This window comes from Heterodontus francisci, chromosome 24, assembly GCF_036365525.1.
Source record: "Heterodontus francisci isolate sHetFra1 chromosome 24, sHetFra1.hap1, whole genome shotgun sequence".
Taxonomy (NCBI): domain Eukaryota; kingdom Metazoa; phylum Chordata; class Chondrichthyes; order Heterodontiformes; family Heterodontidae; genus Heterodontus; species Heterodontus francisci.
The window spans coordinates 9,996,539-10,021,562 of NC_090394.1; the positions used below are offsets into that span (position 1 = coordinate 9,996,539).

Here is a 25,024-nt window from a genome sequence, read left to right on the forward strand (position 1 = left end):
GACAATGGATACGCGCCTGGAGGTGGTCAGTGGTTTGTGAAGCAGCGCCTGGAGTGGCTATAAAGGCCAATTCTGGAGTGACAGGCTCTTCCACAGGTGCTGCAGAGAAATTTGTTTGTTGGGGCTGTTGCACAGTTGGCTCTCCCCTTGCGCCTCTGTCTTTTTTCCTGCCAACTACTAAGTCTCTTCGACTCGCCACAATTTAGCCCTGTCTTTATGGCTGCCCGCCAGCTCTGGCGAATGCTGGCAACTGACTCCCACGACTTGTGATCAATGTCACACGATTTCATGTCGCGTTTGCAGACGTCTTTATAACGGAGACATGGACGGCCGGTGGGTCTGATACCAGTGGCGAGCTCGCTGTACAATGTGTCTTTGGGGATCCTGCCATCTTCCATGCGGCTCACATGGCCAAGCCATCTCAAGCGCCGCTGACTCAGTAGTGTGTATAAGCTGGGGGTGTTGGCCGCTTCAAGGACTTCTGTGTTGGAGATATAGTCCTGCCACCTGATGCCAAGTATTCTCCGAAGGCAGCGAAGATGGAATGAATTGAGACGTCGCTCTTGGCTGGCATACGTTGTCCAGGCCTCGCTGCCGTAGAGCAAGGTACTGAGGACACAGGCCTGATACACTCGGACTTTTGTGTTCCGTGTCAGTGCGCCATTTTCCCACACTCTCTTGGCCAGTCTGGACATAGCAGTGGAAGCTTTACCCATGCGCTTGTTGATTTCTGCATCTAGAGACAGGTTACTGGTGATAGTTGAGCCTAGGTAGGTGAACTCTTGAACCACTTCCAGAGCGTGGTCGCCAATATTGATGGATGGAGCATTTCTGACATCCTGCCCCATGATGTTCGTTTTCTTGAGGCTGATGGTTAGGCCAAATTCATTGCAGGCAGACGCAAACCTGTCGATGAGACTCTGCAGGCATTCTTCAGTGTGAGATGTTAAAGCAGCATCGTCAGCAAAGAGGAGTTCTCTGATGAGGACTTTCCGTACTTTGGACTTTGCTCTTAGACGGGCAAGGTTGAACAACCTGCCCCCTGATCTTGTGTGGAGGAAAATTCCTTCTTCAGAGGATTTGAACGCATGTGAAAGCAGCAGGGAGAAGAAAATCCCAAAAAGTGTGGGTGCGAGAACACAGCCCTGTTTCACACCACTCAGGATAGGAAAGGGCTCTGATGAGGAGCCACCATGTTGAATTGTGCCTTTCATATTGTCATGGAATGAGGTGATGATACTTAGTAGCTTTGGTGGACATCCGATCTTTTCTAGTAGTCTGAAGAGACCACGTCTGCTGACGAGGTCAAAGGCTTTGGTGAGATCAATGAAAGCAATGTAGAGGGGCATCTGTTGTTCACGGCATTTCTCCTGTATCTGACGAAGGGAGAACAGCATGTCAATAGTCGATCTCTCTGCACGAAAGCCACACTGTGCCTCAGGGTAGACGCGCTCGGCCAGCCTCTGGAGCCTGTTCAGAGCGACTCGAGCAAAGACTTTCCCCACTATGCTGAGCAGGGAGATTCCACGGTAGTTGTTGCAGTCACCGCGGTCACCTTTGTTTTTATAGAGGGTGATGTTGGCATCGCGCATGTCCTGGGGTACTGCTCCCTCGTCCCAGCACAGGCATAGCAGTTCATGTAGTGCTGAGAGTATAGCAGGCTTGGCACTCTTGATTATTTCAGGAGTAATGCTGTCCTTCCCAGGGGCTTTTCCGCTGGCTAGGGAATCAATGGCATCACTGAGTTCCGATTTGGTTGGCTGTATGTCCAGCTCATCCATAGTGAGTGGGCAAGAATGTGGCAGATAGAATATAATGTGGAAAAATGTGAGGTTATCCAGTTTGGTAGGAGGAATAGACGTGCAGAGTATTTCTTAAATGGTAAGAGATTAGAAAGTGTACAAAGGGACCTGGGGGTCCTTGTCAATAAGTCATTGAAAGCTAACAGGCAGGTGCAGCAAGCAAATAGGAGGGCTAATGGTATGTTAACCTTTATCACAAGAGGATTTGAGTACAGGAGTAGCGAAGTCTTGCTTCAATTGTATAGAATGGTTAGACCGCACCTGGAGTACTGTGTGCAGTTTTGGTCCCCTTATCTTAGGCAGGATATTATTGCCATAGAGGGAGGGCAATGAAGGTTCACCAGACTTGTTCCCAGGATGGCGGGACTGTTCTATAAAGAGAGATTGGGGAAACTGGAAATGTATTCTCTAGAGTTTCGAAGAATGAGAGGTGATCTCATTAAAACAGAAAAAATATATAAAGTTATAGACAGGGTAGATGCAGGTAAGATGTTTTCCCTGGTTGGGGAGTCGAGAACCAGGGGACAAAATTTCAAAATAAGGGGGAAGCCACTTAGGACAGAGATGACGAGAAATTTCTTTACTCAGAGGGTTGTGAATCTTTGGAATTCTCTGCCCCAGAGGGCTGTAGAATCTCAGTCATTGAGTATGTTTAAAGTAGAGATTGACAGATTTCTAAATACAAATGACAAAGGGATATGGGGATAATGTGGGAAAAAGGCATTAAAGTGGATGATCAGCCATGATCGTATCGAATGGCAGGGCAGGCTGAATGGCCTACTCCCGCTCCTATGTTCCTATGAGTTCACATGAGGTGTACACAAGGCAATATGCATGGAAACAATGACACCTTTAACATGGGGAAGTCTACAATCCAAGCAAACCCACATACTCACTTCAATTAATTGTCTGTCAAGAGAAATGAGATGAAGCTGTCTCTCTATGTATAGAGAGCCCCAGTGACCTCCCTTATGCAGTAGAATACTGCAAACTTGTATCTGAAGCAGCAGCCTGGAAGCAGCCTGATGCATAATAGTCAAAAACCACAGTCACCTTGACAGCCACAGGCAATGCGGTCCCTGCCCTGCTTTGAAGTTGCAGTTGTGGCAGATTCAGTCACAATCTTTTTAGTGAAGTGACGATGTCTCAAACATTGGTCCTTGCTGAAGCTGAGGTTAGAGAATTGCTCCCTAAAGACCCTCGGTGCATATGGCCTCCTGCTGAGACACCTACCTCCTCCTTCGAGCAGCTCTCTTCATTCTCCCAGTCCCGCTCAATTCCTATGTCTGGGAACAACTGGCTTCAGCATGAACTATTATGTGAACAAAGAAGTACCTCACCATCAGCCAGACTACTCCGTCTACACTATTCAAACATGTACAATTGCACTCGCAGCCAGAAGAAATAATCCAGCCATTAACCTGCAACTCATTCATGATCACGTTAAATAGCGCTGGTTGAGAGGATTGTCCTTCATGCCATTCAACAATATGTTCACCTGTCGAGGTTAAGACAGAGCGTAGACTGGAACATAGCACTCCAAAATGGTAGCGCTGGCATCAAATCAGTGTTGCACACTGATTGATGTCAGAATCTGCCTGCTCTGCATGCTGCTGGGGTTCATTATGTGTGCGCACAAACCTCTTGACTAAGACGGCAATCGACGCATTTTTCATCAGATATATGTGTGCACATCTCAGAAGCCATTCTCAAGCATTAGGAGGCCACAAAAATCAGTTCTACAGAACCCACTTTCCCCCCAGTCTGTTCATCACACTCTTGTAGTTTGAATCCTTAATGACTTCAGACTCTACTAGTATTGATCAATCCCTTTCCCTGAGTATGTGCACCTCCCTAAGTATCAAGATAACAACTTCTTTTTAAGAGAGTGTAATTTATCAGTTTAACTATCAGACACATATGTTGACTCAGCATGTGATGCCATACCTAATCTTTGTTCTTTCACACCAAGATAAGGAATACACTTAAATAATCAAATTCAAGAACAGTTCTCACAAAAGGAGCTACCTCCAATCTTTCGTTCTCTTTCAGATGTTGAACAAGCTATTTTGCATTTCTAGCATTAGCCATTCTTATTCAATATTATTATTGGAATTGCCATGAAGTCTTTAACTTTTATTTCCCTGGTAACTGCAGCAATGTGTCTGCCAATCCAACAGAATGAGAAACGGCAGAAAATGAGTAAACTCTTGCTGATTTCTTTTGATGGATTTCGTTGGGATTATGATCAGGATGTGGACACACCAAATCTGGACTACTTAACAACAAAGGGAGTGAAGGCAAAATACATTAACCCACCTTTTGTAACAATGACATCGCCTTCACATTTCACAACTATCACAGGTGAGGCAACATAGAAAAGTAAATCTTTTACATGAAACTTGCTTCGTACTTAATTTACATTTATATGCATGAATGAATATGGGTGTAAGTTGAAAATTTTATATTTTAGGAAGATAATAGAAAGTAACAGGAAGGAATTGAAAAAGTTAGTATAAGAGGCAAAGTGGTTAATAGAATAGATAAGCAGCCAACAGTAATTCAACCCTAAAACAAATAATAAATGTATTGGATGCTCAGTTCCCATATGGCCTTGTGGTTAGGATTCTTAGTTTTCACCCAGGTGACCTAAGTTCAACTCCCAGTGTGGGAACACAAAGAACAAAGAACAGTACAGCACAGGAACAGGCCATTCGGCCCTCCAAGCCTGCGCTGATCATGATGCTTGTCTAAACTAAAACATTCTGTACTTCCAGGGTCCGTATCCCTCTTTTCCCATCCTATTCATGTATTTGTCAAGATGCCTCTTAAACGTCGCTATCGTACCTGCTTCCACCATCTCCCCTGGCAGCAAGTTCCAGGCACTCACCACCCTCTGTGTAAAAAAAACTTGCCTTGCCCCTCTAACCTTAAACCTATGTTCCCTAGCAACTGACTCTTCCACCCTGGGAAAAAGCTTCTGACTATCCACTCTGTCCATGCCGCTCATAACTTTGTAAACCTCTATCATGTCGCCCCTCCACCTCCGTCGTTCAAGTGAAAACAATCCGAGTTTATCCAACCTCTCCTCATAGCTAATACCCTCCAGACCAGGCAACATCCTGGTAAACCTCTTCTGTACCCTCTCCAAAGCCTCCACATCCTTCTGGTAGTGTGGCGACCAGAATTGCACGCAATATTCCAAGTGTGGCCTAACTAAAGTTGTTTTTTTAATTTTTTAATTTATTTAGAAATACAGCACTGAAACAGGCCCTTCGGCCCACCGAGTCTGTGCCGACCAACAACCACCCATTTATACTAACCCTACAGTAATCCCATATTCCCTATCACCTACCTACACTAGGGGCAATTTACAATGGCCAATTTACCTATCACCTGCATGTCTTTGGCTGTGGGAGGAAACCGGAGCACCCGGCGAAAACCCACACGGTCACAGGGAGAACCTGCTAACTCCGCACAGGCAGTACCCAGAATTGAACCCTGGTCCCTGGAGCTGTGAGGCTGTGGTGCTAACCACTGCACCACTGTGTCGCCCCACACCAGGTTCTGTACAGCTGCTGCATGACTTGCCAATTTTTATACTCTATGCCCCGACCAATGAAGGCAAGCATGCCGACTGCCTTCTTGACTACCTTATCCACCTGCGTTGCTACTTTCAGTGACCTGTGGACCTGTACACCCAGATCTCTCTGCCTGTCAATACTCCTAAGGGTTCTGCCGTTTACTGTATAATTCCCACCTGTATTAGACCTTCCAAAATGCATTACCTCACATTTGTCCCGATTAAACTCCATCTGCCATTTCTCCGCCCAAGTCTCCAGCCGATCTATGTCCTGCCGTATCCTCTGACAATCCTCATCACTATCCACAACTCCACCAACCTTTGTGTCATCCACAAACTTACTAATCAGACCAGCTACATTTTCCTCCAAATCATTTATATATACTACAAACAGCAAAGGTCCCAGCATTTATCCCTGCGGAACACCACTAGTCACAGCCCTCCATTCAGAAAAGCACCCTTCCACTGATACCCTCTGTCTTCTATGACCGAGCTAGTTCTGTATCCATCTTGCCAGCTCACCTCTGATGCTGTGTGACTTCACCTTTTCTACCAGTCTGCCATGAGGGACCTTGTCAAAGGCTTTACTGAAGCCCATATAGACAACATCCACTGCCCTTTGTCAGCCTTTGGTCTGCAGAGTGTGAAGAAATGAGTCTGGTAAGTAAATTAATTTTAAGGGTTAATCTCAAGACTAGTTTTTGTTTTGTTGCAATCTGGCAATTAATTGAAAATCTTCTTTCAGAGAAGAAGCAAGTTAGGTTTCTTGCAGTTTTAAACAGGAATATACTACCACTCTGGATAGCTGTAGCTAGTTAATTGTAGTGAGCTTAAACTGGTTTCTGAGCTTTAGCAGAGCTGACACAGCATTGTTTTCAGAGTATAAATTCAGGGGACTACAGTGCTGCTTGTCTGCATTGAGTGCTGCTGGAGGGCACAGAGCGTGAAGGAGGGAGTTTGGGAATTGAGGGAGTTCAGTAAGGAGGGGAACTATAAATTAAGAAGAAACGTGAGTGCACAGATTGTGAAGTGGGAGTTTGGTGTGTGAGGGAGGGGCTCCTTTCTTTCTTTTATCTTTTTTCAGCCTCCAGTAGCTGCCTCTCCCTTCGGTACAGGGGAAAAAGTTTATTGGTGAATACCTGGTAAATTATTTTACTTCTTATTGTAATAAAACATTTTTAAAGTTATGTTATGGCAGGTCAGCTCAGCCAAGTGGAATGTACATCCTGCAGTATGTGGGAAGTCTTAGACGCACCACATGTCCTAGACGAACACATCTGCAGGAAGTGTCACCGGCTGCAGAAGCTTGAGCTCCAGGTTTCAGAACTCGAGCAGCGGCTGGAGTCACTGTTGTGAATCCGCGAGGCAGAGGACTACGTAGATAGCACGTTTAGGGAGGTGATCACACCGCAGGTTAGGAGCATGCAGGCAGAGAGGAAATGGGTGACCGCCAGGCAATCTAAGAGTACCAGGCAGGCAGTGCAGGAGTCCCCTGAGTCTATCTTGCTTGCTAATTGGTTTTCTATTTTGAATACTGGTGAGAGCGATGGTTCCTCGGGGGAGTGCAACCAGACCAAAGTCTGTGGTACCACAGATCACTGTACAGAAAGGGAGGAGGAAGAGTGGAAGAGCAATAGTGATAGGCGATTCAATAGTCAGGGGATCAGACAGGCATTTCTGTGGCAGTAAACCTGACTCCAGGATGGTGTGTTGCCTCCCTGGTGCCAGGGTCAAGGATGTCATGGAGCGGCTGCAGGACATCCTTCTGAGGGAGGGTGAATAGCCAGAGCTTGTGATCCACATTGGTACCAATGACATTGGTAGGAAGAGGGATGAGGTCCTGAAAGCAAATTTTAAGGAGTTAGGAAGGAAATTAAAAAACAGGACCTCCAAAGTAGTAATCTCAGGATTAATCCCAGTGCCACGTGCTAGAGAGCGTAGGAAAGGGAAGATTGATCGATTGATTAAACACGTGGCTGGAGAATTGATGTAGGAGGGAGGGCATCAGATTTCTGAGGCATTGGGACCAGTCCTGGGGCAGGTGCGACCTGTACAAGATGGATGGGCTACACCTTAACAGGACGGGAACTAATATCCTCGCAGGGAGATTTGCTAGTGCTGTTGGGGAGGGTTTAAACTAGCTTGTCAGGGGGATGGGAACCTGAGGGATAGCTCAAATTGGAAGGAAGTAAAGCTGGTAACAGGAGGTAGAAAAGTAGCAAGTGACATTAGAAGGCAGGCGAAACAAAGGCAAGCATCAACTAGGTTTAGAATGCACAATAATTTCAAGACGACAAGGTTCAGGGCACTCTACCTGAATGCATGCAGCATTCACAACAAGATTTAAAGGCCCAAAATAGAGGTAAATGGGTATGATCTAATTGCCATAACAAATGTGGCTACAGGGTGACCAAGACTGGGAACTGAATATTCAAAGATATTCGACATTTAGTAAGGAGGTGGTGGCGTAGTGGTAATGTCACTGGACTAGTAATCCAGAGGCCCTGGCTAATGCTCTGGTAACAAGTGTTCAGATCCCACCATGGCAGATGGTGAAATTTGAATTCAATTAATAAAATACCTGGAATTAAAAGCTAGTCTAATGGTCACCATGAAACCATTGTCCATTGTTGTAAAAACCTATCTGGTTCACTAATGTCCTTTCGGAAAGAAAATCTACCATCCTTATCTGGTCTGGCCAACATGTGACTCCAGACCCACAGCAATATGGTTGGCTCTTAACTGCCCTCTGAAATGGCCTAGCAAGTCACTCAGTTCAAGGGCAATTAGGGATGGGTAATAAATGCTGGCTTAGCCAGCGCCACCCACATCCCATGAACGAATAAAAAAAAAAAAAAGGACAGGCAAAAAGGAAAAGGATTAGAGATCCAAGGGATTGGGGGAAATGAGGAATTGAAGGAAATTAGTATTAGTAAGAAGGTTGTATTGGAGAAATTAATGGGGCTGAAGGTTGATAGGTCTCCAGGACCTGATATTCTACATCCCAGTGTGTTGAAAGAGGTAGCTATGGAGATAATGGATGCATTGGTGATCATCTTCCAAGATTCTATGGATTCTGGAGTGGTTCCTGCATAATGGAAGGTTACAAATGTCACCCCACTATTTAAAAGGGAGGGAGAGATAAAACAGGGAATTACAGACCTGTTAGCCTTACATTAGTCATTGGTAAAATGTGACAAAAGTTTCTTAATTCACTTGAAAAAGCCCTTAAAAACAGTCCTGCAGGCGATGCAGAGATCAAGTGGGCCCACATCAGAGACGCCATCTATGACTCAGCAATGGCCATCTTTGGCAAAAGAGAGAAGCAGAATGCAGACTGGTTTCAATCTCACTCTGAAGAGATGGAACCAGTCATAGCCGCTAAGCGCACTGCACTGCTGAACTACAAGAAAGCCCCCAGCAAGTTAACATCCTTAGCACTTAAAGCCACCAGAAGCACCATGCAAAGAACAGGCAGGCGCTGTGCAAATGACGACTGGCAACACCTATGCAGTCGTATTCAGCTGGCCTCAGACACCGCAAACATCAGAAGAACGTATGATGGAATGAAGAGAGCTTTTGGGCCAACCATCAAGAAGATCACCCCCTCAGGTCTAAATCAGGGGAAATGATCACTGACCAACGCAAGCAACTGTAGTCCAGGGAAAATGTTGTCATTGATACTGCCCTCAATGTAGCCCAGTCTCCGTCAGTCATGGATGAGCTGGACGAACAGCCAACAAAATCGGAACTCAGTGATGCCACTGATCCTCTAGTCAGTGGAAAAGTCCCTGGAAAGGACGGCATTACCCCTGAAATAATTCAGAGTGACAAGCCTACTATACTCTCAACACTCCATGAACTGCTTTTATGTGCTGGGATGAAGGAGCAGTACCACAGGACATGCGATGCCAATATCATCACCCTCTATAAGAACAAGGGTGACCGCGGCGACTGCAATAACTACCGTGGAATTTCCCTGCTCAGCACAGTGGGGAAGGTTTTCGCTCGAGTCATTTTAAACAGACTCCAGAAGCTGGCTGAGCGTGTCTACCCTGAGGCACAGTGCGGTTTTCGAGCAGAGAGATCCACAATTGACATGCTGTTCTCCCTTCGCCAGCTACAGGAGAAATGCCGCCAAAAACAGATGCCCCTCTATGTTGCTTTCATTGATCTCACCAAAGTCTTTGACCTCGCCAGCAGACGCAGTCTCTTCAGACTACTAGCAAAGATTGGATGTCCACCAAAGCTACGAAGTATCATCACCTGATTCCTGACAATATGAAAAGGTACAATTCAGCATAGTGGTGCCTCATCAGACCCCTTTCCTATCTTGAGTGGCGTGAAACAGGGCTGTGTTCTCACACCCACACTTTTTGGGATTTTCTTCTCCCTGCTGCTTTCACATGCGTTCAAGTCCTCTGAAGAAGGAATTTTCCTCCACACAAGATCAGGAGGCAGGTTGTTCAACCTTGCCCATCTTAAATCGAAGCCAAAGTACAGAAAGTTCTCATCAGGGGACTCTTCTTTTCTGACCATGCTGCATTAACATCCCACACAGAAGAATGTCTGCAGAGACCCATCGACAGAATTGCGGCTGCCTGCAGCGAATTTGGCCTAACCATCAACCTCAAGAAAACGAACATCATGGGACAGGACGTCAGAAATGCTCCATCAATATCGGCGACCACGCTCTGGAAGTGGTTCAAGAGTTCACCTACCTAGGCTCAACTGTCAGCAGTAACCTGCCTCTCGATGCAGAAATCAACAAGCGCATGGGAAAGGCTTCCACTGCTATGTCCAGACTGGCCAAGAGAGTGTGGGAAAGTGGCGCACTGACATGGAACACAAAAGTCCAAGCGTTTCAAGCCGGTGTCCTCAGTACCTTGCTCTACGGCAGTGAGGCCTGGACAATGTATGTCAGCCAAGAGCGACGTCTCAACGCATTCCATCTTCGCTGTCTCTGGAGAATCCTTGGCATCAGGTGGCAGGACCGTATCTCCAACACAGAAGCCCTCGAGGCGGCCAACATCCCCAGCATATATACCCTACTGAGCCAGCAGCGCTTGAGATGGCTTGGCCATGTGAGCTGCATGGAAGATGGCAGGATCCCCAAGAACACATTGTACAGCAAGCTCGTCACTGGTATCAGACCCACCGGCCGTCCATGTCTCCGCTTTAAAGACATCTGCAAACGCGACATGAAGTCCTGTGACATTGATCACAAGTCGTGGGAGTCAGCTGTCAGTGATCGCCAGAGCTGGTGGGCAGCTATAAAGGCGGGGCTAAAGAGAGATGAGTCAAAGAGACTTAGCAGTTGGCAGGAAAAGAGACAGGAGTGCAAGGGGGGAGCCAACTGTGCAACAGCCCCGACAACCAATTTTATCTGCAGCGCCTGTGGAACAGTCTGTCACTCTAGAATTGGGCCACTCTAGGTGCTGCTTCACAAACCACTGACCACCTCTAGGCGCTGACCCATTGTCTCTCGAGACAAGGAGGCCAAAGAAGAAGAGCCTTGCATCAGTCATTGGTAAAATGCTTCTTTCTATTCTGAAGGATGTGATAAAAGGACACTTGGATAATAAATGATATGATTGGGCATGGTCAACATGGATTTATGAATGGGAAATCATGTTTGACAAACCTGTTGGAGTTTTTTTTCTGATGTTACTAACAGAATTGGTAAAGGGAGTTGGTGGACATGGTACACCCGGATTTTCAGAAGGCTTTTGGTAAAGTCCCCCACAGGATATTGGATAGCAAAATTAAAGCACATGGGATAGGAAGTAATATACTGGCATGGATCAAGGATTAGTTAACAGGCAGAAAGCAGAGAGTAGGAATAAACGGGTCATTCTCGCATTGGCAGGCTGTGACTAGTGGGGTACCGTAGGGATCAGTGCTTGGGCCCCAGCTGTTCACAATATATATCAATGGTTTAGATGTGAGGAACAACGGTAATATTTCCATAGCGGATGACACAAAACTAGGTGGGAATGTGTGATGTGTGTTGAGAGGAAGATGCAAAGCGGCTTCAAGGGGATTTGGAAAGACTTAGTGAGTGGGCAAGAACATGGCAGATGAAATATAATGTGGAAAAATGTGAGGTTATCCAGTTTGGTAGGAGGAATAGATGTGCAGAGTATTTCTTAAATGGTAAGAGATTAGAACGTAGGGGGCTGAGTATCCTCGTCAATAAGTCACTGCAAGTGAACATATAGGTGCAGCAAGCAATTAGGAAGGCTAATGGTATGTTTGCCTTTATCGCAAGAGGATTTGAGTACAGGAGTAGTGAAGTCTTGCTTCAATTGTATAGAAGCTTGGTTAGACCGCATCTGGAGTACTGTGTGCAGTTTTGGTCCCCTTATTTTAGGAAGGATAGTACTGCCATAGAGGGAGGGCAGCGAAGATTCACCAGACTTGTTCCTAGGATGGCAGGACTGTCCTATGAAGAGATATTGGGGAAACCGGGCCTGTATTCTCTAGAGTTTCGAAGAATGAGAGGTGATCGCATTGAAACTGACAAAATACTTAAAAGGTATAGACAGGCAAGATAATTCCCCTGGCCGGAGTCTAGAACCAGGGAACACAATTTCAAAATAAGGGGGAAGCTACTTAGGACAGAGGTGAGGTGAAATTTCTTTACAGAGGGTTGTGAATCTTTGGAATTCTCTACCCCAGAGGTCTGCGGAAGTTCAGTTATTGAGTATGTTTAAAGCAGAAATTGACAGATTTCTAAATACAAATGATATAAGGGGATATGAGGATAGTGTGGGAAAAAGGCATTGCCTTTTCCATCCCTAATTGCCCTTGACAACTGCCATAATCATATTGAATGGTGGGGCAGGCTCGATGGGCTGAATGGCCTACTCCTATGTTTCGATGTTCCTAAAATTGAATAGCCCTTGAAAACAGGCATGGAGGTCATGCTGTGCACTAAGCCATTCCTTCCAATGCAAACTTCATGCTGCCGTTCACTTCTTTGATGACTGCATGCAGCCCAAAGCTAAATGCACTGGCTGCACACTTCAATGGGGTTCCAAGTTCCTGCAAGGTTGGCACCACATAAAGCTAACCTGCACTACTTAAAGCCAGCCTCTACTGCCTAAAGGAGATTTGCATTGAGACTGGACCGGATGCTGAAAGTGGCTGGTGACGACTTTCTGAGCAGGATAATGGTGGGCAGAGAGTGTGTGCTGCAAGGTTTTCTGATGCAGCCTTGAGGAAGCCTTGGTGCAGCTGTTCAATCATCACAGGTACAGGTGCACTAGAATTGGAAGAGACACATAGCACTAGAGTAGGAAATAGCAAAGTATTAGGTCGGATCAGAGTAAGAGTGTTAGATAGTATTAGAGAAGGAAATAGTTCAGTATTAGATGGGAGTGGACTGAGAAGGACTATGTGGAATGCAAAGGCAGGACTACAATGAATGTGTGCAAATGCACAAAGTGTGATGAATAAGGTTGGTGAGCTACAGGCACAAATAGTAGCATGGGAATATGATGTAGTGATAACAACGGAAATGTGGCTTAAACATGGAAAGGACTTGGTGTTTATTTTCAAGGATATAAAATGTTCAGGAAAGATAGAGAAGGGGAAAAGGGAGGTGGGGTGGCAGTCCTGATCAGGGAAGACATTGCAGTGCTGGAAAGGGAGGATGTGCTTGAAGGGACAAGGACAGAATCTATTTGGTTGGAGATGGTGGCATAGTGGTAATGTCACTGAAGTAGTAATCCAGAGGCCCGAGCTAATGCCCTGGGGACATGGGTTCAAATCCCACCGCGGCAGCTGGTAGAATTTAAATTCAATTAATTAATAAAAATCTGGAATTGAAAGCTAGTCTCAGTAATGGTGCCTTGAAACTACTGTCAATTGTTGCAAAAACCCATCTAGTTCACTAATGTTTTTTTAGTGAAGGCAATCTGCCATTCTTACCTGGTCTGGTCTACATGTGACTCCAGATCCAGAGCAATGTGGTTGACAGTTAACTGCACTCTGATAAGGTCTAGCAAGCTATTCAGTTGTCAAGGGCAATTAGGGATGGGCAACAAATGCTAGCCTTACCAGTGATGCCCACATCCCTTGAAAGAATAAAAAAAAAATTGAGGACCAAAAGGGTATTCTAAAGGCCTGCAAATAGTGAGAAAGAGATAGAGGAGTGAATCTGTAAGGAAATCACAGAAATGTGCAAGAACTATAGAGTGGTGATATTGGGGGACTATAATTATCCAAAGATTGATTGGGAGAATTTGAGAGTTAAAGGCTAAGAAGGGGGACAAATTTCTAAAATGTATTCAGGAAAACTCCTCGAGTAGAATGTTCTTAGCCCAACTAGAAAAGAGGCATTGCTGGATCTGGCGCTGGGAAATGCGGTGGGTCAAGTGGACCAGTTGTCTGTGGGGGAGCACTTGGGTAACAGCAATCATTGTATCATAAGGTTTAGACTAGTAATGCAGAAAAGCAAGGAACAGGATAAGGTAGAATGTCTAGATTAAAAGAGGGCTGATTTCACTGTGATGCGAAGGGATCTAGCCAGGGTAGAATGGAACCGAAGGCCGGCAGGAAGATCTGTATCAGAACATTGGGTTATCTTTAAGGAAGAGATGCTTCAGGTACAGGTTCGGAGCATCCCATCAAGGGTGAAAGGCAGGGCAACCAAAAACAGGGTGCCTTGGTTGACAAGGGAGATAGAGATGATGAAACAACAAAAGAGGGTGTATGATGCATGCCAGGTGACCTCATCAAATGAGAACAAGGCCATATAAAATAAGTTGAGAGGGGAGGTAAAGAGGAAAATGAAACTAACAAAGAGAGAATATGAAAATAGAATGGCAGTTAACATAAAAGGAAACCCAAAGATCTTCTACTGCCAAGAAAATAGTAAACAAGTAGTAAGAGGAGGATTGGGGCCTATTAGGGACAGAGAGACAAATATATGTTAGAGGCACAGAGCAAGACTGATATTCTTAATGAGTACTTCGTATTAGTGTTCACTAAGGAAATGGAGGATGAAAAAAAATATCAGTAGAAGCAGAGAGATAGAGGCAATGGATCGGATAAAAATTGAGAGGTGGGAGGTACTAAAAAGGCTGGCTATGCTTAGGATAGATAATCACCTGGTCCGGATGGCTTGCATCCGAGTTGCTAAAGGAAGTGGGTATGGTGATAGCGGAAGGGCTTGTCATAATCTCCCAATCTTCCCTGGATATGGGGCAGGTGCCAAAGGATTGGAGAGTGGCAAATGTGACACCCTCATTCAAGAAAGGATGTCTGGGGACAGTCCTAGCAACTACAGGGCAGTTAGTTTAACGTCAGTGGTGGGTAAGGTTTTAGAAACAATAATCAGGGAAAATATCAATGGACACTTAGAGGTTTGAGTTATTTAGGATAGCATGGATTTGTAAAAGGCAGATCATGCTTGACTAATCTATTCAAATTTTTGGTGAAGTAACAGAGAAAGTTGATGAAGAGAATGTTGGATATTGTTTATTTGGATTCTAAGAAAACATTTGATAAGGTGCCACATAAGAGGCTGGTTAAGAAAATTTAGGCTCATGGAATAGGAGAGTCAGTGTCCAATTGGATAAAAAGGCAATGGCTTATGGACAGAAAACAGCAAGTCATGGTAAATGGTTGTTTTCAGACTGGAGGATAGTAGACAGTGGTGTTCCCCAAGGGTCAGTGCTGGGACCACTGCTTTTTGTGCTATATATAAATGACTTGGATATTGGAATACAAAGTAGAATCGCAAAATTTGCTGACAACACCAAACTTGGAGATTCGGCAAACAGTGAGGATGATATGAACTGCCTGCAACAGGACATAGATAGGCTAGCAGAATGGGCAGACAAGTGGCAGACAGAATTTAATACTGACATTCTGGAAGGCAGAGCAAATATAGACCTGTTAAGACACAAATGAACAATGCAAGGCTGGATTGCATCTATTTTAACTCAAGGAGTCTTACTAGTAAGGCAGATGAATTGAGGATGTTGATTGGCACATGGGAATATGATATTATTGCTATCACAGAGACATGGTTGAGGAAAGGGCAGGACTGGCAGCTCAATATTCCAGGGTATAGAATGTTCAGGCGTGACAGGGGAGGGTGTAAAAGAGGAGGTGGCATTGCACTGTCGATCAAGGAGTCAATTACTGCAGTAAGGAGGGATGATATCTCAGAAGGTTCCGCAAATGAGGCCATATGGGTAGAACTTAAAAACAAAAAAGGGGGTGATTACTTGGCTGGGAGTGTACTTCAGACCTCCAAAGAGTCAGGGAGAGATAGAGGAGAAGATATGCAGGCAAATCTCAGAGGTGTAAAAATAATAATGTAATAATAGTAAGGGATTTCAACTTACCCAATATCAACTGGGATAGTCTTAGTGCAAAAGGCTTAAAGGGGCGGAATTCTTAAAGTGCATACAGGAAAGCTTTTTGAGTGAGCACGTAGAAAGTCCGACAAGAGAAGGGGCTATACTAGACCTAATCCGAGGGAATGAAGCCAGACAAGTGGTAGAAATGTCAGTGGGGGAACATTTCGGGCATAGTGACCATAACTCTAAGATTTAAGGTAGTTAATGAAAAGGACAAAGAGGGACCAGAAATAAAAGTACTGAATTGGGGGAAGGCCGATTTCAATATAATAAAACAGGATCTGGCCAAAGTGGACTGGGAGCAGCTACTTGTAGGAAAGTCTACATCAGACCAGTGGGAGTCATTCAAAAAGGAAATAGAGCGTGTTCAGGGCCAACATGTTCACGTAAAGGTGAAGGGTAGGAACAATAAGAGGCTCATGGCAGATTCAAAGCACTGAGAACAGTGGAGGCCCGAGAGGAGTATAGAATGTGTGGGGGGGGTAACTAAAAAAGTAATTAGGAGAGCGAAGAGGGGACATAAAAAAACATTGGTGGGCAAGATAAAGGAAAATCCCAAGGCATTTTATAAGTATATTAATGGCAAGAGGATAACCAGGGAAAGAGTGGGGCCCATTCGGGACCAAAGTGGCAATTTGTGTGTGGAGCCGGAGGACATAGGTGAGGTTTTAAATGATTACTTTTCATCTGTGTTCACTATCGAGAAGGACGATGTAGGTGTAGAGGTTAGGGAGGGGGATTGTGATATACTCGAACAAATTAGCATTGAAAGGGAGGCGATCTTAGCGGGCTTAAAAGTGGCAATCCTCAGGCCCAGATGAGATGTATCCCAGGCTGTTAGGTGAGGCAAATCCTGTCTGGCCACAGGAGAGGTACCAGAGGACTGGAGAACAGCGAATGTGGTACCATTAATCAAGAGGGATAGCAGGGATAAACCAGGTAATTACAGGCCGGTGAGTCTAACATCAGTGGGAGGGAAACTATTGGAAAAGATTCTGAGGGACAGGATTAATCTCCACTTGGAGAGGCAGGGATTAATCAAGGATGGTCAGCATGGCTTTGTCAGGGGGAGATCGTGTCTAACAAACTTGATTGAAATTTTTCGAGGAGCTGACTGGATGTGTAGATGAGGGTAAAGCAGTTGATGTAGTTTACATGGACTTCAGAAAGGCTTTTGATAAGGTCCTGCATGGGAGATTGGTTAAGAAGGTAAGAGCCCATGGGCAATTTGGCAAATTGGATCCAAAATTGGCTTAGTGACAGGAGGCAAAGGGTGATGGTCGAGGGTTGTTTTTGCGAGTAGAAGCCAGTGATCAGTGGTGTACCACAGGGATCGGTGCTGGGAGCCTTGCTGTTTGTAGTGTACATTAATGAGTTTTTTAAAATCATTCATGGGTTGTGGGCATCAGTGGCTAGGCCACCATTTATTGCCCAACCCCAATTCCCCTTCAGAAGGTGGTGGTGAGCTGCCTTCTTGAACCGCTGCAGTCCATGTGGGGTAGGTACATCCACAGTGCTGTTAGGAAAGGAGTTCCAGGAGTTTGACCCAGCGACAGTGAAGAAACAGCAATAAAGTTCCAAGTCAGGATGATGTGTGACTTGGAGTGGAACTTGCAGGTGGTGGTGTTCCCATGCATTTGCCCTTGTCCTTATAGTTGATAGAGGGCACGGGTTTGGAAGGTGCTGTCTAAGAAGCCTTGGTGCATTGCTACAGTGCATCTTGTAGATGGTACGCACTGCTGCCACTGTGCGCTGGTGATGGAGGGAGTGAATGTTTGTGGATGGGGTGCCAATCAAGTGGGCTGCTTTGTTCTGGATGGTGTCGAGTTTCTTGAGCTGCACCCATCCAGGCAAGTGGAGAGTATTCCATCACACTCCTGACTTGTGCCTTGTAGATGGCGGATAGACTTTGGGGAGTCAGGAGGTGAGTTACTCACTGCAGGATTCCTAGCCTCTGACCTGTTCTTGTAACCATGGTATTTATATGGCTACTCCAGTTCAGTTTCTGGTCAATGGCTAGGTGAATATGAGGTAGTATGATCAGTAAGTTCACAGATAACACTAAAATTGGTGGTGTCGTAAATAGTGAGGAGGAAAGCCTTAGATTACAGGATGATATAGATGGGCTGGTAAGATGGGCGGAGCAGTGGCAAATGGAATTTTATCCTGAGAAGTGCAAGGTGATGCATTTTGGGAGGACTAACAAGGCAAGGCAATATACAATGGATGGTAGGACCCTAGGAAGTACAGAGGGTCAGAGGGACCTTGGTGTACTTGTCCATAGATCAGTGAAGGCAGCAGCACAGGTAGATAAGGCAGTTAGAAAGGTATATGGGATACTTGCCTTTATTAGCCGAGGCATAGAATACAAGAGCAGGGAGGTTATGATGGAGCTGTAAAAAAGGCTAGTTAGGCCATAGCTGGAGTACTGTGTACAGTTCTGGGCACCACACTATAGGAAGGATGTGATTGTACTGGAGAGGCTGCAGAGGAGATTCATCAGGATGATGTCTGGGCTGGGGCATTTCTGCTATGAAGAGAGACTGGATAGGCTAGGGTTGTTTTCCTTGGAGCGGAGAAGGCTGAGGGGAGACTGGATTGAGGTATACAAAATTATGAGCAGCATCGATAGGATAGATAGGAAGAAACATTTTCCCTTAGTGGAAGGATCAATAACCAGGGGGCATAGATTTAAGGTAAGGGGCAGGAGGTTTAGAGGGGATTTGAGGAAAAATGTTTTCACCCAGAGGGTGGTTGGAATCTGGAACACACTACCTGAAGGGGTGGTAGAGGCAGGAACCCTCACAACATTTAAGAAGTATTTAGATGAGCACTTGAAACGCCATAGCATACAAGGCTACGGGCCACATGCTGGAAAATGGGATTAGAATAGATAGGTGCTTGATGGCTGGCACAGACACGATGAGCCGAAGGGCCCGTTTCTGCACCGTATAACTCTATGACTCTAAGGATGATGTGATGCATTTTGGCAGAAGGAGTAGGGAGACGCAATATATACTTAATGGCACAGTTCTAAAGAGTGTGCTAAAACAGAGGGAAAGGGGGTGCATGTGCATAGATCTTTGAAGGTGGCAGGAGATATTGAGAGAGTGGTTAGTAAAGCATCTGGAATCGGGGGCTTCATAAATAGAGGTATTGAGTACAAAAGCAAGGGAGGTTATGCTGAACCTTTATAAAGTCCTGGTTAGGCCCCAACTGGAGTATTGCATCCAGCTATGGTCACCACACTTCAGAAAGGATGTGAGGATCCTTGAGAGGGTGCAGAGAAGATTTACCAGAATGGTTCCAGGGATGGAGAATTTTAGTTCCAAGATTCAGTTGGAAAAGCTGGGTTTGTTCTCCATAGAACAAAAGGAGATTGAGGGGAGATTTAATGGAAGTGTATAAGATTATGACAGGCTTAGATAAGTTAGACAAGGAAAAATTGTTCCCATTAACAAATCGTACTCAGACTAGCAGCTACAGTTGAAAGTTTTGGGCAGAAGATGCAGGGGAATGTGAGGAAGCACTTTTTTTTTTACACAGCAGGTGGTAATGACATGAAACTCACTGCCCACAAAAGGTGGTGGAAGCGGAGACAATCAATGACTTCAAGAGGAAGTTGGATAGCCACCTGAGAGAAAAAGACTTGCAGGTTTACGGGGATCGAACCGGGGAGTGGGACTGACTGCATAGCTCTGTGGAGAGCTGGCATGGACTAGATGGGCCAAATGGCCTCCTTCTGTGCCGTAAATGACTCTGACTCTATGACATCACCCAAACACATTGACATACTTCCTTCTCTCTTGGAGGACAAGGTGGCACATAACTGAAGGCAGCAGCAGCTAACCATGGAGGAGACAGTGCTAGTCAGCTATATGCCCAGTGAGCAGTTCCTCTCTGACATTGGTCAAATATAATTTGCCTTTAACAAATCTTTCATTTATCAGCCCATATTTTTCCAATGAGAATAGCTTTGATTTGGATTGTTGTCTTTAAAAGTTTCCCCACCACTGACCTTCAGTGGACTAGTCTGTACTCGCTGTGTTTATCCTACTTTCCTTTTCTGAACGAGGCTGTAACATTTGTAATCCTCTAATCCTCTGGCATGACTCCCACATCTCAGGAGGATTGAAAGACTGTGGCCTGATGCTCCATTATCTCCTCCCTCAGAAATCTAGGGTGCAGTTAATTTTAAATTATTTAAAATCCTCAACTTTATTCTGTATTTCCATATATTCTTTGAGTTCTTTTCCAAATATCACTGAAGATATTAGCATACCAGGCATGAGAGATACAATTTCTTCAACTCAATCTCCCAAGTTCCCCTCCAAGTCACACACCATCCTGACTTGGAACTATATCACTGTTCCTTCACTGTCGCTGGGTCAAAATCCTGGAACTCCCTTCTAACAGCACTGTGGGCATACCTACCCCACATGGACTACAGCAGTTCAAGAGGGCGCAGTGGTTACCACTGCAGTCTCACAGCTTCAGCGATCCAGGTTCAGTTCTGGGTACTGCCTGTGTGGAGTTTGCAAGTTCTCCCTGTGTCTGTGTGGGTTTTCGCTGGGTGCTCCAGTTTCCTCCCACCACCAAAGACTTGCAGGTGATAGGTAAATTAGCCATTGTAAATTGCCCCTAGTGGTGGTAGGGAATATGGGATTACTGTAGGGCTAGTATAAATGGGTGGTTGTTGGTCGGCACAGACTCGGTGGGCCGAAGGGCCTGTTTCAGTGCTATATCTCTAAATAAATAAAAGGCAGCTCACCACCACCTTCTCAAGGGCAATTAGGGGTGGGCAATAAATGCTGGACGGGCCAGTGACACCCACATCCCATGAATGAATTAAAAAAAAGGATGTGGGGCATGGCTGGCTTTTCCTAATTCATTCCTGTCAGGCTGTTTATCAGCCAGTTAATCCTTCCTCTATTGTTCACCTCTTTTCAGGATATGTTGAAATGTATTTACAGAATCAAAGATTTTTCTGTGAATGTAGTACTATACGGCACTCTGGAATCATTTTTAATTGCTATCTACTTTGTACTCTCAGCAGTTTAAATTTGTTTTCCATAAACTGTGTAATTCCCCTTTTTGAACCATTTTATAAATCATTTTATTCATTCATTCTCACAATGTGGCATTGTTGGCAAGGCTGGCATGTATTGACCATCCCAAGTTGTCTTTGAGAAGGTAATGGTGACTCTTTGTCTTGAACCATGCAGTGAAGGTTCTCACTCCCACAATGTTATTAGTTAGGGTGTTCCAAGATTTTGGAACATTAATGATTTATGACTAAGTTAGGATGGTGAGATCTTGGAGGTAATGGTGCTCCCATGTACCTACTGCCCTTGTCCTTCTTGATCATGGAAGGGGCAAGTTTGAGAGTTTCTGTTGAAGAAGCAAGCCATGGTGAGTTGCTGCAGTGCATCCTGAAAGTGTACTGATGATGGAGAGAGTGAATACAGGTGATGTCAGTTACTATCCTAATAAAATAGGCAGGAATTTGTGTTACAATTTAAGTTACATGAACAGATATCATGCTGGCAACCTTTGATCTCCAGGCAGCAAAACAGGATTGAAGGGCATATTTTATCATCTTATCTCTAAAGTATACAAGAGATGTCTATCAGCAATTTCCTTTCACACTGAATAGAGACACATGAACAAAGCCATTAGGTTGGAGGAAACTTTGTCACAGAACACCTGATTTGGCATTTACTCATTGTTCCAAGCAATTATTTTTTTTAGTCTGATTAAGCAACTCTCTTACCTTCCAATTTCCCGTTCTGAGAACAGGCCTGCCTATTCTGTTTTCAGATGCTAACAGCCCTATTATGTATTTCTAGTATTTCATATTTCCAGCACTTGAAGTTCTTTTTATGTCCCTACTGAGAATAACTGTATTTTGTTGTAGATTTCACAAATGTACCTGCAAACTGAAAGTCTACTGGTCAGTCTTATATCTGTTTGGAGACTGCAAGTAATTAAACTGTAGTCCCCAATTGTGATGAAGCTATTTTGCCATCACTAAAGTAGAGACCGGACTGGGATAAAATCTGTCAATCTGGGTTCACCAGTACAAGTGTACGCTGACTGGTATCTTGATTAAATTGAACAGAGAGGTACAATTCTTTTTATTATTTTAGCTACTTAATTGAGCCCCACTGTAATTTTAAGTAAAGTGTCTATCTTGCTGGAGATGCTAATTGTTAGATCCTCTCAATTGTAGACAAATATCTTTTGAGTTTTGATCTAAAAATCTAGGAATATAGGAACATGGAACAGAAGTTCATTCAGTCCATTAAGCCCACTCCGCATTCGTGGCTGATGTGCAACCTAATGACCTTACTCCACATACCTGCCTTTCCCAACACCCCTTAAAACCTTTGGTTATCAAAAATGTATTAATTTCAGATTTAAAAATTACAACTGATCTGACATCAATTGCCATTTATGGAAGAGAGTTCCAAACTTCTACCACCCTTTGTGTGTAGAAACATTTCCTAATTTCTCTCCTGAAAAGTATGGCTCTAATTTTTAGACTATGTCCCCTTGTTCGAGACTCCCCAACCAGCGGAAATAGTTTTTCTAGCTACCTTATCTGTTCTCCTTAATATCTTGAAAACTTCAATCAAGTCACCCTTAACCTTCTAAATTCCAAGGAATGCAACCTTAGTTTGTATAATCTCTTCTTGTGATTTTACCCCTAGAGTCCAGGTATCATCCTGGTAAACCAACACTGCACTCCTTCCAAGGCCAATATAGCCTTCCTAAGGTATGGGGCCTAGCACTGCTCACAGTAACTCTAGGTGTGGTCTGACCAGGGCTTTGCACAGCTGAAACATGACTTCTACCCCTTGTATTCTAGTCCTCTAAATATAAAGAGCAGTATTCCAGTCACCTTTTCAATTATTTTCTGTACTTGTTCATGACATTTTAATGATCTATATACCAGGACACCAAAGTCTCTTTGGACGCCCACTGCTTTTCACCATTTAGAAAGTCCCCAGTTCTATCTCTTTAGATCCAAAGTAGATAACTACACCTTTGCTTACATTGAAATCCATTTGCCGCAGTTTGGGCCATTTACTTAGTCTATCAATATTTCTTGGTAATGTTATGCTTCCATCTACATTGCTTACAATGCTGCCTATCATTGTGTCATTGGGAAATTTGGATTTGTGGCTTTCTATTCCATCATCTAAATCGTTAATAAATAGAGTGAATAGTTGAGGCCCAAACACAGATCCCTGCCTACACCACTAGTCGCATCCTGCCAATTAGAGTACTTGCCCATTATCCCTACTCTCTGGCTGAGTGACAGGACACAATTTCCCAACCAGGTTAATAATTTGCCTTCAATTCCATGAGTTTCAACTTGAACTAACAGTCTCTTAAGGGAGACTTTATCAAATGCCTTCTGGACATCCATATAAATAACATCCATAGACATTCCACTGTCCACTACTTCAGTCACCGCTTCAAAAAATTCAATCAGGTTTGTCAGGTATGACTTACCTTTTACAAATTCATGCTGGCTCTCTCTGATCAGCTGAAAATTTGCAAGGTGCTGCATCCATCCCATCTTTAAATACAGACTCTAATCATTTCCCGACAATAATGCTAGACTAATTAGGCTATAATTGCCTGGTTTTCCTCTCTCACCCATCTTAAATAGCAATTATCCAGTGCTGCATCCATCACTATGGATCCCTTTGTCTGCTTTGGTGTTCAGTTTCCAACAATTTCCATTGCAGCAATCTCTTTGTGCAGCTTTCCTTTAAGAGACAGTCTGCCTATATTAGCAAACAACAATGCCATCACTTCCTGCTGTGTGCTGTGCTCGCCGACAGCATTAAGAAGCAGAGAGCAGCGTTGAAATTGTATCAGCTACTGCCCCAATCATTCAGTATGAGGTGGGTACACTAATTTTGCCTGTTGCCCACCTCAGTCTGAATAGGCATAGGCACACATCATGAATTGTGACCACCCACCCAAAAACTGCAGCAAATAACTATTTAGCCTGAAATGTGTATCTACTTTTTAAGATTATAATTTTTGTTTTTGCTATTTCTACACACTAACTTGCACTAAGCACTAAAATACTGGATAAAATGTTAAATGTCTTTATTTATTAGACTGTTATCTAAACTTACTAGAAATAAACTAAAGACTTGTCCTTGATTTTAATCTGAATTTAAAAAAAAACTCACCAGCTGGTCACCAATTAGCTCCTTCCCTTCTGCTAGTGCCACTTTTGGTGTTCTTTTACCTCTCTCTGAGCTCTACTCTCAGGGACAGGCTCTGTAAAACCCTTCTGCTGCTCTGCTTCTCAGCCAACTCTCTCAGCTCTGTGATTCTTTCTTCGAAACTGACTGTTAATTGTGTATCAAGTGTGTGTAATTATATGCAGCTGGAGGGCATTAATTGGGGTCTTACTTGAGCACATATCGAGACACACTTACTGAAACTGTGTTTGGGGGGGGTGGAGTTAGTAAGTGTATGCTGGTAATATTTCACTCTACCAATAAATATAAGACTGAGTAAAGATTAGCTCCAATACTATTCTTCACCATCTGGCTTTCTGGACTATAACACTGACCTCTGAAAGATAGAGAATGCAGTGACTGACTCTCTTGATTCTCACTGACTCTCTGCTGCTGCTTTTACCTGGTGATCTCTTGCACTGTTTCCCCTCAGGCGTGGAATGCGCTGCCAGCGGTGGTAGTAGAAGCAGATACATTAGGGACATTTAAGCGACTCTTGGATAGGTACATGGATGATAGTAGAATGAAGGGTAGGTAGTTAGTTTGATCTTAGAGTAGGTTAAAGGTTCGGCAGAACATCGTGGGCCGAAGGGCCTGTACTGTTCTATGTTCTATGTTCTAACAAGGACCAGGGAGAAGAGGAGGATGAAATCCACAAATTTAAAACATGATATGAACTTCTTGGTTTGCAATATTTTGAATGGTTTTTGAGTGGTCCATGGTCTACTTATAAGACATTTAGCTGGTTGAACTTGTATCTAGTTGGTTCTTGTTATTCTCTATCCAATGCTAGCTCAGCAGTTTAAAGCTAATACTTCCTTTTCCATAGGACGATGGATTGAAGATCATGGAGTTATCCACAATATGTTTTTCAACACTACAACCCTCCTTAAACTACCACATAAAATCACATTAAGCAAGTCAAAATGGTGGGATAATGGAGTACTTCCTCTCTGGATCACAGCTCAAAACCAGGTCTGTTCAGAATCTGCA

General features: G+C 44.2%; 1 protein-coding gene across 1 annotated transcript in view; it reads left to right on the forward strand.

Annotated features, from left to right (window-relative positions):
* Nucleotides 1-3,922: 3,922 nt before the first annotated feature.
* The window catches only part of zgc:153896 (uncharacterized protein LOC569930 homolog), a 54,025-nt gene continuing 32,923 nt past the window's right edge, over nucleotides 3,923-25,024 (forward strand). Inside the window, exons 1-2 of the mRNA XM_068056898.1 lie at nucleotides 3,923-4,166; nucleotides 24,861-25,006. Of these exons, the coding sequence (XP_067912999.1) occupies nucleotides 3,923-4,166; nucleotides 24,861-25,006 (390 nt within the window). The remainder of the gene's footprint in view (nucleotides 4,167-24,860; nucleotides 25,007-25,024) is intronic.